This window comes from Ostrinia furnacalis, unplaced genomic scaffold, assembly GCF_004193835.3.
Source record: "Ostrinia furnacalis isolate ACB-3 unplaced genomic scaffold, ASM419383v2 OfSCF3139, whole genome shotgun sequence".
NCBI lineage: Eukaryota > Metazoa > Arthropoda > Insecta > Lepidoptera > Crambidae > Ostrinia > Ostrinia furnacalis.
This window is the reverse complement of record NW_021133378.1, coordinates 566,571-580,195: the sequence shown is the minus strand read 5'-3', so window position 1 is coordinate 580,195 and position 13,625 is coordinate 566,571. Positions and strand designations below refer to the sequence as shown.

General features: G+C 34.5%; 3 protein-coding genes across 5 annotated transcripts; 2 read left to right on the top strand and 1 right to left on the bottom strand.

The window, feature by feature from the left end:
• Positions 1-36: 36 nt before the first annotated feature.
• LOC114357386 (enoyl-[acyl-carrier-protein] reductase, mitochondrial) lies at positions 37-2,634 on the top strand. Of its 2 annotated transcripts, XM_028310984.1 has the most exons (3): positions 45-400; positions 603-1,430; positions 1,741-2,634. In XM_028310984.1, the coding sequence occupies exons 1-3, from the start codon at positions 169-171 to the stop codon at positions 2,586-2,588; spliced, it is 1,908 nt and encodes a 635-aa protein (XP_028166785.1). In that variant the 5' UTR covers positions 45-168; the 3' UTR covers positions 2,589-2,634. The 2 variants fall into 2 exon arrangements, 1 of the variants encoding a protein (XP_028166785.1); XR_003656298.1 differs by lacking the exon at positions 1,741-2,634 and having other exon boundaries at positions 37-511; positions 603-1,527.
• Positions 2,635-4,524: 1,890 nt separating this feature from the next.
• On the top strand, positions 4,525-10,076 carry LOC114357387 (uncharacterized). Of its 2 annotated transcripts, XM_028310985.1 has the most exons (16): positions 4,525-4,610; positions 4,761-4,891; positions 5,407-5,523; positions 5,665-5,747; positions 5,844-5,912; positions 6,166-6,286; positions 6,364-6,427; positions 6,655-6,812; positions 6,913-7,089; positions 7,392-7,562; positions 7,656-7,837; positions 7,973-8,114; positions 8,285-8,419; positions 9,095-9,210; positions 9,436-9,558; positions 9,768-10,076. In XM_028310985.1, exons 2-16 carry the CDS (start codon positions 4,795-4,797, stop codon positions 9,990-9,992), a joined length of 1,980 nt encoding a protein of 659 aa, XP_028166786.1. In that variant the 5' UTR covers positions 4,525-4,610; positions 4,761-4,794; the 3' UTR covers positions 9,993-10,076. The 2 variants fall into 2 exon arrangements, with proteins under 2 accessions (XP_028166786.1, XP_028166787.1); XM_028310986.1 differs by lacking the exon at positions 5,407-5,523.
• On the bottom strand, positions 10,068-13,370 carry LOC114357388 (uncharacterized). Its single transcript, XM_028310987.1, has 5 exons — positions 13,211-13,370; positions 12,666-13,022; positions 10,913-11,150; positions 10,437-10,712; positions 10,068-10,247 (listed from the first exon to the last, which is right to left on the bottom strand). The coding sequence occupies exons 1-5, from the start codon at positions 13,235-13,237 to the stop codon at positions 10,162-10,164; spliced, it is 984 nt and encodes a 327-aa protein (XP_028166788.1). The 5' UTR covers positions 13,238-13,370; the 3' UTR covers positions 10,068-10,161.
• Positions 13,371-13,625: the final 255 nt, after the last annotated feature.

Genomic DNA, 13,625 nt, shown 5'->3' with positions numbered 1-13,625 from the left:
TTTATTTGTCAAATGGTTGATAGTTGATAGCTGTCAACTGTCAGTGTCAATCGTGTCAATCATTCACCGTCAAAAAAATACAAGGATTTTTTACAATTACCCGGATCAATTTTCTTCAAAACTCTGTTTAATTAAAGAAGAAAACACAGAAAAGCAATCAATATAAACATGGCGCTTCTACCATACTCAAGGAATTTGCTATCAAGTATTTTAAATACAGCTAATCGAAAGATTGGGATGAGAAACCTGATGTCAAAACAACTGGTGTACAATGAATTTGGAGATCCTCTTCATGTTGTAAAATTTAGAGAATGTTCTGTGCCTCCTTTGGGTAGCCAAGACGTGCTAGTTCGAATGCTAGCCGCCCCAGTCAACCCAGCTGATATAAACACCATACAAGGTACTACTACACTAGATTAGCATGCTTATCTTTTTTCAGATTAAAATCTTTCTTACTGTGGTAATAAAAGTATTCAAAACAATGAATAAGACTCAAGATAAATACGAAAAGGTACTTTTTTTGCTTTTTGTTTATCAATTTTGATTTTTGTCTTTGTATATTTTTAAAATAAGTCTTAACATTATTTCATTTTTTTTTCCAGGAAAGTATCCAGTTAAGGTGAATCTACCGTCTATACCTGGAAACGAAGGCGTAGGCATTGTTGAAGATATTGGAAAAGAAGTTAAAGGTGTATCCCCTGGAAATAAAGTAATTGTGACAAAGCCCATTCAAGGAACCTGGAGGGATATTGCAACATTTAACAAAGACATTTTGAGAGTGGTCCCTGACAATCTTGGCGTGGTAGAAGCAGCCACACTTACTGTAAATCCATGCACAGCATATAGAATGTTAACAGATTTTAAGCCAGTCAAGGAAGGGCTGGTAGTAATACAAAATGGTGCTAATGGTGCCTGTGGGCAAAATGTGATACAGATATGCAAAGCATGGGGGGTTAAAAACATTAATATTGTCAGAAACAGACCTGATATCTGTGAACTGAAGAAATATCTAGAGTGCTTAGGTGCCACTTATGTACTCACAGAGGAGGAGCTAAGGACAACAAATATATTTAAAGAAAAGAAGATTGAGAAGCCGTCATTGGCCCTTAATTGTGTTGGTGGGAAAAATTCCTTGGAAATGTTAAGGCATTTACAACATTCTGGCAAGATGGTCACTTATGGGGGAATGTCTAGGGAGCCAGTAAACATTCCAACTTCAGCATTTATTTTTAAAAATCTTTCTTTCCATGGCTTTTGGATGACTGCTTGGAATGAAAAAGCCAACCAAGCAGACAAAGATCAAATGGTAAATGATATTGTTAATTTGATGTGTGAAAACAAGCTGAAAGGCCCAGTTCATAAGATGGTGAAATTTGATAATTATGAGGAAGCTTTGGGTAATGCCTTGAGCTCAAAAGGGTTCACTGGATGTAAATACATCTTAGATTTTAGTTCCTAATTTTATTATTTTACTGTTACTTATGCTTGTTATTTGAAATGTAAAAAATATAAAATAATATACACATACAATGTGTTTTATTACTTTAAACACTTATAACAACCACTATTGGAAATGAACAGATAAATAAATGCTTCTTTTGCGTTCTTTCGAAATTCACATATACTTTTATTTTCATTCTTCCTTCCAATTTCCCCATAACATTATGAAATTATAAACTAAGTAAAATAAATGTTAGATTCATTTTAAAGTTTAAAATTTAAATAAAACTATAATTTCAGGTAAAGGAGTTGCCTTGCCTTGTTTACCCGCTATTCCTGGCGACGAGGGTGTAGGTGACGTAGTGGAGATTGGAAGTCACGTTTGCACAGTAAAGCCTGGTGAAAGGGTGGTACTTAGTTCCAGATTACTAGGCACTTGGCGATATTACGGCATATACCACGAGAGAGACGTCCATGTCGTATCCCCTAACCTTCCTCTTCCTGAAGCTTCAATGTTGAGTATAGCACCATGCACAGCTTATAGAATGATCAAAGACTTCTTAGAAGTCAAACCTGGAGATACGGTTATCCAAAATGCCGCCAATAGCCCTTGTGGACAATGTGTGATTCAGTTGTGCAAGGCTTGGGGAATTAACACGGTTAACATTGTCGCCAATCATTGCGGATATGAAGCTGTAAAAAATCGTTTGCTTGATCTGGGCGCCACTGCAGTCTATACCTTGGATGAAGCTGAAGAACTGACCGTATTTAATACGTCTCTTAACAGGCCAATTTTAGCACTAAACTGCTTGGGCGGCAGATACGAAGACGTAATGCTAAAGTTGCTAGAACGCGACGGAGTTATAGTTTATTACGGATGTGCCTTTGCCATGCCATTAGTAAAGCAATTCCTACGTTGTGATGCCACATTTTGTAGATTTCACTTAAACGACTGGGATGCACAAGCATCTAGCGTTGAAAAGGATGTTATGCTCAACGATCTTGTTCAGTTAATGGTTATTGGAAAAGTAAAAGCGCCTGTTTATGAACCAATGGAGTTAAAAAATTATGTGCAAGCCTTAAGAAATACCGTGCACTGTGAGGCGTTTTCTAATGTGAACTACGTTTTCGATTTTACCCTGCCATAAGTAAATAATAATGTGACCTGATTACAGTTGGCGTTTATAAACATAAAATAAAATAAAAATAGTAAAATTTGGTACTTACTTACTGTAATTATTTTTCATCTCAGTTCTTAACAATTGAAATAAGTTGAAGAAGTTAGGCTTTCTTCCCGCGCCTTTTCCTTGTGTCGGCCAAAGACAACCGCTCAATAGGTAGCTAGCTTACGTCACTTCCTATCCCACCACAGATTATAGAGTATGGATCACACATTTTATAATAGTTAGCGCGTACTATGTTGAATGTATTCTTCTTCTCCGCAACTCTAGCGCAACTGCTGGCTATGAGTGATGAGTGTTATTCAAATAGCCGTTGTTAGCCGAATTTAAAGATCGGAAGGCATTTAAGCAACCACGCATGACATGACGCTACACGTACGTCACTTGCTATTTAGCGACGATGCTGCATGGCTGCAACTGCTGCAAGTGCTGCAACACCGCTATCCTCTTTATTTTATGAGAAATAGAAATAATTTTCCAAAAAAAATAAGTCGCTCTATTTAAATGCGTCCCGACCTTTATAATTATATAAACAAAAAAAAAGCACCCTGACCATGAAGCTAAAGATAAAAATGGAGGCCACACTTGGAACAAAAACTTGAGTCAAATACCTACTTATCTCTATCCCGCTCTCTGTGGGCCGACCTATCTTTTTAGTGTTGCTGTCGCGCTCGCACACTCACTGCGGGCGCCCGTCGCACAGTCACGACAGCAATACAATTACGCGCGAGCGATAAGGATGGGTAGCTTGGGGTCATTGGACAAAATTCTACGTACTTACGGACCTGAGCCCCGATTACGGTAACTTATAACGTCAACAATCCAGACACGCTTCTCGATTCTGCGATACGATTGGTCGTTCAACAGCGTACGTCAGCTATTTTGACCAATCGTATTGCAGAATCAGAAACGCGTCTGGATTGTAGACGTTAAAAGTTACCGTAATCGGGGTGCTGAGCCCCGATTACGGTAATTTAATTTTTAACGTCTCCAATCCAGACACGCTTCTCGATTCTGCGATACGATTGGTCGTTCAACAGCGTACGTCAGCAGCGCGCTCAGGCTTTAGTAAATTATTCGAAATATCCAATTCACTAAGCAAATCAGAAGTTAACCAAATAAATAATTAAATATTTGAACTACGATTACCTAGTTAAATTAAAAATCACAAAATTGTCGGCAGTTTAGGCTTAATGTGTTGGCAAATCAGGGAATTACAATCCCAATTCCTGAGGAATCGGTACCATGTGGCAACATCGGCCCAATCCGGGCCATCATGGCGGTTGTTTACTATGCAGTTAATTTCGTTTGAGATTTTTTACAAGACCTAAGCCCCGATTACGGTAACTTTTAACGTCTACAATCCAGACGCGTTTCTGATTCTGCGATACGATTGGTCAAAACAGCTGACGTACGCTGTTGAACGACCAATCGTATCGCAGAATCGAGAAGCGTGTCTGGATTGTTGACGTTAAAAATTACCGTAATCGGGGCTCTAATCATTGTTTTATCACAAGAAATGGTGCAAAATATTGTAGTGCGTGGTTGCGGTAGTACGTGGTGTCCCTGAAGTGACTTAAGATTCCACGCGTAAGTGTTTATTTCGTGATTTCCGACATTGGATCATTGTAAACATTTTTCACAGTAATTTCTTCCTAAAACGTTTGACCAGTATTTACACTTATTATTTAATGATACCGATGTCAAGAAATAAAGATTTTACATTGAGTTTCATTAACTTTGAGAAAATTAATATTTTTTGTTTATTTAGAAAGAGAGAGTCTGCCCACAGAGAGCGAGATAGTGATACATAGGTTGTGCTTCAAGTAGGTATTCGAAGTGTGGCCTCCATTTTATCTTTAGCTTCATGACCCTGACTGACAGTGACATCAGTCCAGTCAGTGACACTTCGCATTCGCGACCACAGTTCGCGAATTTAAAAAGAAAATTTAAACAAATAAAAATAAACAATTTGCTTTGCTGAACTAAGTAAGACTAGTTTTGCAGTTTAACAAATAAATTTATTTTATTTATTTGAATAAAATTATGTTTAAAAAAAGCATCGGAATTCACATGAAAACCAAAATTTAATTTGCATTTAATTAAAGCAGGATTAATCAATATTTTTTCCCTTTACAGTTAAATTGAATTTGTTTAATCATAAAGAATCATAATGGATAAAACCAGCTTTGAAACTTACGAGTATCTACCAGCAAATGATTCTGAATCGGAACAATTTTTCATAGTTCATGATAACAAAACTTTTTATGGTAAGTTTACTAAAGCTAAGCAATTTTTAACTGTATTAAATTTTTTTAACAATACAAGTCCCTTCATCCCTTAGCCGAGATACGACACAATCATAAATGCATGCATAGATGTTCAAAGACCCCCTGCATTTTTTTTTCTAAACATAATTAAATTCTAAAGCATTATTAATCAGTATCTTTGTTTCAAAAGTTTAAATAAATAAATTCTTTATTGAATAACTTATTTGACATATTAAACTCTAGGCTAATCTTATGCTACAAAAGGTAAAATTATACATGTGCCTGAACTAAGAAATTTATTCCTGTATCTCAGGCGAAATAAAGGCTTAACGATACTTTATTTAACTATCATTAGCAAAATACATATTATACATAAACAATCCACTTACATACAAATTATGTTTATACTAAAAATTAAAATCTATACACATTAAGTAAAATCTAAGAATTAAAATAATTTATTAAAGTTTCATTTCATTAAGTTTTTATCGCTGACCATTTTCTTTTATTTCAAGTTCAAAATGTCAAGGACAATATAGAAACACAGACACAGCCTTACACAGTTTATGATGTGGCTCCGCAACAGTTTTTAGTTGATGTTGATAATCCTTCTGAACTAATTTCTGTCTCGGGTATGTTTCTCTTTAGTTTTTCAACTATTTATTATAATAATAATATTAAAATCCAAACTAAGCATTTAGTTTAGAACAAAATATGAATTTACTTAAAAACAAATCCAAAGGGAATAATGTTTTATGTTTTTACATTTTCAGATCAATATGTTGCTGAAGCTCAAAATAACTTGTTCACAAATAGTTATTTGCTTCAGCCAGGAGCAGCCACTGCAAGTGAACCGGTAAACAAACATACCTACTATTTAATTATTCATTTGTTTATTAATCTGTTTATTATCTTGTGTTAAAAAGCTAATTAGATATCTATTTGATTTCAGATGGAACAAGATACTGCAGAAATCATAAAAAATGTAGTTGAGCCTAGTAAACAAGAAAGTTGCACTGAGGTGAGTAAAGTATATTTACATCAGGCTTTTCATTAACATTCCTTACTACTCAATTTTTTTTAAAGCAGTCGGGTCAGGAAACATTCCATAACAAAATCTTATTGACGGTTTTTGATGACAAATGTATGGCTTATTTTGCGAAATCACTAGAAGCTTATTGTGGAGCGCATCTTGGCCTACACCTGCATACAGTAGGTACTATATTAATTTTATAACATAAAAATATTCTAAAGTTCATGTCAACTTTTCACAGATAACTTTGAGTGACGAACAGTATCAAATGCTGGAACGAAAGGGATGGTTACTTCTTGAAATAGGTGACAAAATGTATGTGCTAAATACATTAGGGCTTCACGACATTACCACAAATGACAGTAGGTATTTAAACATTCTTGAACTAGGTATCTGAGGCGTCACAAAATAGAAGGCTAATGTCATTGATTACTTACAGAACTCATTGAAAAGTTGAAGAATGAAGGCCAACAGAGCAATGAAATCCAAAACATAGATATTGGGTAAGTGATTATTTTAAGACAAGAATTGCTCTGCCAGTTATATGGCCAGCTAATGTTTATGTATACAATTCTCCTTGACTTGGCAAAATTGGACCCTTGGAAGAGTCTCAAAGGCTCTTTGTTAATCATAGAAGTCATGTCCCGTAAACACACTCATACTGCCGAGATTTTAGTCGCCGCACTTATTTTTCTAGTTTACTAAACAGAGTTTGCACTTTTTCTTACAGATCATGCAATCTGGATAGTAATGCTAGCACAGATTTCAAAGAATTCTCCCACAATATATCAGGTCAAATTGAAGAACCTATAAAAGTCATTATGGACAATAATAACATGCTTACTGTTGATGAATCTGTAGAAAATGGTTCAGAAAATTACATTGATGGTAAATTTAATTCATATCTAAGTCAATATCTTTATTGCTTCATGATAAATAAATAGGTATGAGGTACATGCATGTTTAATAACTATTTGACATTCCACAGCTAATGAAATATTAAATGAAGAAAATACAGAAACAGAATCCACACCAACAACAAACAAAAATTGCGATGGAATTCAAGAAGAGGGTACAGAAAACACTAGAGTATTTGTTATAGAAAATGAAGACATAAGAAGAGAGGGAAACACTTTAAAAGTTAAAACTAAATTATCGCTAAAAGGTAATGAAATGAATTCTTCTCTTGTTTGAATCAATTTAGAAGTAACTCAAGTGCGACCACCGCACGCATTATGCGATAAATGTAAGAAGTATGACTGTAGTTTCTGCTCTTGTGATATCATTCATAAGAATTTGTGAATATAAACGAAACAGACATGACTGTTTTGTCTTTTCATTGGTCCTTCGAGCCGGATCATTTTCTTTTTTAATCCAAATCTGTAAATAAATACATATTTTATTTGTTTCGGTTCAGTCTATAAATGACTTCAATACCAGATATTTAAAAAATATGTAATGTTTCAGATTTTCCTGATAAAATATTCCTAGGAAAAACAAAAAATGGCAAGAGGCTTGTTGCAAAAGTTATAAAACAGCAAACTACTGAAGTTGTTAAACCTATTAATTCTAATGACAAACCTAAGGACAACACTGAAGCATGTTCGATTGCTTTATCGGCACCTTATAGTATTATAGGTAAGAAATAGTAAGAATATTAACATTTCAAGTTTCGTCCGAGCGATATTTCTCATGTATAACATTTATAATGTTACAATTCTATTTTTACAGATGATAATAACATAGTGGAATCAGAATTCCATATTCTCTTGCAATATTTGTTCCGGAATAACACAAATAAGAACAAATGCACTGCTGCTGATGTTGTCACTGCTGATTCAGTTATAGCACAACTTTTACAAATACCTGCTTTCAAGCCGTCAGTAATAGACAACAATTTATTAATAACAAAGGTATTGTCAAATATTTTTTAAAATACTTAAAACACCCACTCCAATACTATAAAGCGGTTTCGCGCTATGTTTATCGTTATCAGATATGGGAAAAAACTATGCTAGGCGGTCACCTAAACGTTTTTGTTGTTCCAGGTTGTACAAAACGTGGATTCTTCTGGAAAAGTACTCAATAAAGTGCTCTCGGCAGTGGTCACTGGAAAGGTATCAGAAATCTCAGGGCAGTGGCGTTTTATTCATTTACCACATATGATGCAAAAGATGGTTAATGACATTGGTAAGAACTGAAAACTTTATTACTTCATAGGTACAACAAGATCAATTTATCGTGCTAAATAAATACATTTTACTCCATTATCATAAATTCATATTTAAACACAAAAGTAGATAACATTCCTTTGTATAGATGAGTAAAAAAAAAAACAATTTTATTTTTACACATTACAGAAACATCAGTGGAAAAATATTTAAAGGATGGAACGACATACAAAGATGACTACAGCATACTGCACGTGCAAATATTTGAAATCAAAGAAGCCGACAAGAGTGATGTGCGATTATCCGTCACTGTAAATAAAAGAAGTGCGTACTTTTCTCTGCATTAAGAAATTAAGTATTCTTCTTCTTCGTCGCTACACTCTTGCCAGAGTGGTCGTGGTCGTCACACCAGGTCCGGTGGCAAGTCTCACAATCCGTCGCCATTCCTCCCGCACTGCAGCCTATCTTGTGCACTCGTGGAGTAAGAAATCCCAACTAATATTATAAATGCGAAAGTAACTCTGTCTGTCTGTCTGTCTGTCTGTCTGTTACGCTTTCCCGCTTAAACCTCGCAACCGATTTTGATGAAATTTGGCATAGAGATAGTTTGAGTCCCGGTAAAGAACATAGGATAGTTTTTATCCCGGTTTTTGAAACAGGGACGCGCGCGATAAAGTTTTTCTGTGACAGACAAAATTCCACGCGGGCGAAGCCGCGGGCGGAAAGCTAGTTAAGTATAACCCGGTCAAATTAACTGCGCACCTGGTGACCGTGACGTCACGCCGGCGCTAGGGACGAGGCGAATGCGGGGTGGTGTGCGGGTAAGTGCGAGGGAGAGTCGCATTAAAGCGAGGTACGCAGTTAGCTCAAGCGGGTTGTAGAGAGAGATACTTTTTAGTGTTAAACAATAATAATATTGAAGTGGAATTTCATTTTAATATTAAAAAAAACATTAAATAATTTGCAGACTATAAAGTTAGTTTAACTGTATTGTTACAGACATACCTGTTGAACTGGTTACCACCCGCCACCAACACCAGCCGAACAAAAAGTACGCGTGCAGCGCCTGCGCAGCGCTATTCAGCTCTGAACTGGAGCTGAAGGATCATCAAGCCGTAATACACCCTTTTAACTGCATATTAGATTTCGTAATGAAAAGTGAAATTTGCTGTTCCACAAAACCACCATAAACCAAAAAGATAATAGTTATACCACTTTTACCCCATTCACATAATTATAATCTTTTTGGTTATCTATTTACAAGACCATCTAGCCATGAATACATCATCATCTTCAAACATAATTATGAAAACTAAAAACAAATTAAAATTTTGTTCCAGGACCATTCTTTGGAAGCTGAAGACAAACTGACCATAGATGTAGATCAATCTTGTAAAACAATGAATGAATATTGTGTAATAGAATCTGGAAAAAATAAATTTTACAATTGCCTGCAATGCAATGTAAGTTATTCTCAGACTACTGCTTTGCTACATCTACATACCTACTACTCTCTCCAATACTACCCATTTTGTGGACAGTCTTTTTATAACCATGTTTTTTAAACAAGTGGCAATCAAAGCTCCTCACAAGGGGTTAATTTTAGCCAATGTCGAAGTATTTATTTGATAAGAATGTTGCTTGATATTAATTATTACTGTGTCTATTTCAGGTTAGTTTCAACAAACTATCACTGTGCAAAAAACATCTAAAGACACATTTCAAGCCAGTTGATCAAGAAGACAATGGATCAGGACAAGAGAAGACTAATTCAAAGGCAGTTTATAGGTGTAACATGTGCTCATGCACCTATTTCCACCCTTCAACATTATCAAAGCACATTCTATCAAGGCACATCAATAAAGTGGCATTGTTACCTGATAAATTATTTCCTTGAATCATCAATTATGTCTTAGGTTATTTATGCATTTAAAATATTGTATAATGTAAATAAAGTAGCATTATGTTAAACAAAACAATGTGTTTATTTAATGCAATATCTCTTACAAAAATAAATAAGTACTCTGACTGTAGAACATAACAAGTTGGTAGAACCACAGGTAGAACTAAAATATATCATCAGAGAATATACTGTCTAAACCATCAAATAATTCATTTGCATCTTGATTTGATGAGTCCACAATGGAATTATCTGAAACAAAGAAAATATACACATTTTTAATATAAAATATACACAGTTGCTCAAAATTAAATTGTGTATGATACTGAATAAAATAAGGGCTTTAAAATTTGAGTATCAGATAGATAGTCTGAAGGCACTAACATCTCTATAAAGCAAAGGCTGACATTTAAAATGAATATTTTCAAATGTTTACTATACCTGCATTTGATATTGGTTTTTCTAACTTGATAACAGTGAAATCTTCTTCATAAACTACAGCATAGCCATCTGGAAATTCTCTGTTCTCATCTTTAATCACTGCAGAGCTATAAATAGCAAGAATATTACTCAAAGTAATATTGAGATAATGTTTCTTGAAGGCACTGCCTGTAGTTAAAACTGTTGGTTTCCACAGAACTAAGGCACAATATTCAGATACCATATATGGAGAGAATTTGAACCAAGCATCTCTGTGTAATGTGCATTTAATATTACCTGTAACAATGAAAACATACTTTAATAAATATTATTTGTGGACGTGGTAGATATCACAACTCATACAAGTTGCTATAAAAGACAGTAAAATGGAGAAATATGGAGGCTAACATATTTAAAATGTTAATATGATAGAACATGAATGTTTAAATAGACTTGCAATTGCAAAGGCAAGCAATAAAGACAAGTTAGGTACCAACCTGTACAATCTCTTATAGTAATCAGAGGATCAGTGATAGATCTGTCTACTGCCTCAATGAAAGCTGCAACTGTATCTGCCTTTCTCCGTCTGAGATTCCCTGTGATTGCTTGTTGTTTAATACCCTTGATAGTATCAACAACACCAACATTCCAACCCCTCACATCTTCGAGAAGCCTTTTCCATAATGGCGAGTCAAAGGCATCTTTTTGCATACAGTTTTGGGAAAAATCAACATCCTGGAATTTAAATTGAATAGGTTTAAGTTTGGGTTATTTCTGATTAGTCTTTTTTAAGTTTACTTGAGAATGCAATGAGATTACTTACTATTTATTTATTTATTGCAATGAAAGACATTGTACACTAAGAAACTTAAAACTAGGTGACTTAGGTAACTATGCACACCCAGTTGGGTACAGCAATCTATTTACATAAGTAGGTATATATCTTATCTTACCTGCTTATTTTAGACTTATTATAAAATATTATTATATTTATACAGGGTGTTTCTTGTAAGGTGTCAAGCCGAAGGCAGGTGATAGGTGAGGACTAGACCTATCGATTAGAGATGAGACGTATTTACTAGAACAGATCCACACACTAGGTATTTTACAGTACTAAGTGGCACCTATTCCAATTTTTAAAATACTTGATCCACGTAGTATTTTTTNCCGTCCTGACTCTCCTCCTCCAGGACGGCAAGCCTGGCCTCTTCCAGCTCCAGCTTGAGTCTGGCTATCTTCTGTTTGGCGCGCGCGATCCTTCGCGCACGGTCGGATTTCGTCGACGACGCTCTTGCTGCGTCGTCGTGCTGCTGTTGCGACGACGGTGGNATTCTACAAGTTATTCAATTTCAAATTGCATTATTAATACTACGGTTGTATCTTTTCAAAGAAAATTGTATTTTAAGTCATAATACGTGGATTAGTCCGCACTCCGCACTAGTCGCGTCAAGTATGGTAAATTACTACGTACTAAGTGGAACAGGTATTTGGATCACGTATTAATAAATACTTGGAATAGGTGCACCTAGTATCAAATTTACCTAGTATAACCCATCTCTACTATCGATTTCACCCCCATATATGTTCTACGATTTTTCGTAGTTTAGAAGTTATCGTTAATTTTGTGATTTTTTCAAATTTCATGACCTAGTGGCTTAATTTTTTTTTTATCTTTTTTTTGGGTTGACTTTTCTCAGATTTCTTTTTTTTGACAGATTCCCTATTAGTTGCAGATATTTGAAAAAAAATAATCACCTTCCTATCTTTGATGCAAGATACAAAATTTTTGCTAGAAACATAAAAAATATGCTTTTAGCAGAACATTATTTTAGAATGTTCTGCTAAAAGCATATTTTTTATGTTTCTAGCAAAAATTTTGTATCTTGCATCAAAGATAGGAAGGTGATTATTTTTTTCAAATATCTGCAACTAATAGGGAATCTGTCAAAAAAAAGAAATCTGAGAAAAGTCAACCCAAAAAAAAGATAAAAAAAAAATTAAGCCACTAGGTCATGAAATTTGAAAAAATCACAAAATTAACTATAACTTCTAAACTACGAAAAATCGTAGAACATACATGGGGGTGAAATCGATAGGTCTAGTCCTCACCTATCACCTGCCTTCGGCTTGACACCTTACAAGAAACACCCTGTATAACAAAGTATACTAATGTTTATAATGCAACAAGTAAAAAAAATGCAAGCTTCATAGCCAGGCAATACTAAAATTAGAAAAGTAAACAAAATTTACCTGTGAAAGTAATTCCATTTGGCCTACTGACTCATCTTTATTTTCTCTAAAGCTACCATTCAAGAGGCCTGCTGGCCCAGGAAATTTTCGTTTGCTCTTATGATCAAAATAGGAATCTATTATTTTTCTTTTCGTGTGCTTTGGAGAAACTTCACTATCACTTTTTCTACTGGAGCTCTCTGTTTGTTTACATGAAATGTCTTCAACATCTTTGATTAAATCAATTTTATTCTCCGATTCAATGGTTGATGCATTAAAAGTATTAGATTGGGGTTTTCTAACGTTTTTGGTACTTTCAATTACAGTTTTGTCTTCAGTATGAGATGAAACTTCAGGCAGTTCAAACTGGGACAAAATCTAAAAGAAAACAACAGCACAAGGATTAGATTAGGATTTAGGACTCATACTTATTTTTCTCCACGTTGAATGAAATATTATTTTAAAGCAAAATATGGTCAGAGTACTTAAAATTTATATGTTTCTCTTTAATTTAAGGTTTCTATCTAAGGAAAATTTACTGAGTAGGTTACAAAAATAATATCAACCTGATCATAGTCATCTGACTCGAACATTTTGATGTAAGATTAGTAACGAAGTTACTTGCATTCAAATGCAAGTCTTTTAATTTATTTAAAACTTTGAAAAATATTAATTTCCTTCTTTATAATACAACTACACCGGGAAACTGCAACAAACAACTTTATTTATTTGACAGCGTATTGACATTGACAGATGACTGTCAGTTTTTTTTAATAGAGAGACGACAAATCTTCTGGTACGAAATGGTATCGATTAATTGACTATCAATATGATGCGATACGATAACTATACGATAATTTAAACCGTTTTTTTCTTTTTCTATACAGGCTGTTTAATTCTATAAAATCAAAGTTAAGATGGTCATGATAATCATCAGTGTGAGTAAAAAATAAATAATAAATACGTGTTCGGGCATTGCGG

Bases quoted from the DNA above. Each gene is read 5' to 3' on its own strand.
- LOC114357386 (XM_028310984.1), top strand. From the start codon at position 169: ATGGCGCTTCTACCATACTCAAGGAATTTGCTATCAAGTATTTTAAAT. The intron at 401-602 runs GTACTACTACAC...TTTTTTTTCCAG, and splicing joins TGATATAAACACCATACAAG to GAAAGTATCCAGTTAAGGTG. The intron at 1,431-1,740 runs GTAAATACATCT...CTATAATTTCAG, and splicing joins CTCAAAAGGGTTCACTGGAT to GTAAAGGAGTTGCCTTGCCT.
- LOC114357387 (XM_028310985.1), top strand. From the start codon at position 4,795: ATGGATAAAACCAGCTTTGAAACTTACGAGTATCTACCAGCAAATGAT. The intron at 5,524-5,664 runs GTATGTTTCTCT...TTACATTTTCAG, and splicing joins TGAACTAATTTCTGTCTCGG to ATCAATATGTTGCTGAAGCT. The intron at 7,838-7,972 runs GTATTGTCAAAT...TTGTTGTTCCAG, and splicing joins ACAATTTATTAATAACAAAG to GTTGTACAAAACGTGGATTC.
- LOC114357388 (XM_028310987.1), bottom strand. From the start codon at position 13,237: ATGTTCGAGTCAGATGACTATGATCAG. The intron at 11,151-12,665 runs GTAAATTTTGTT...TTTAAATTCCAG, and splicing joins AAATGGAATTACTTTCACAG to GATGTTGATTTTTCCCAAAA. The intron at 10,248-10,436 runs GTATAGTAAACA...TCTTTGTTTCAG, and splicing joins AAAACCAATATCAAATGCAG to ATAATTCCATTGTGGACTCA.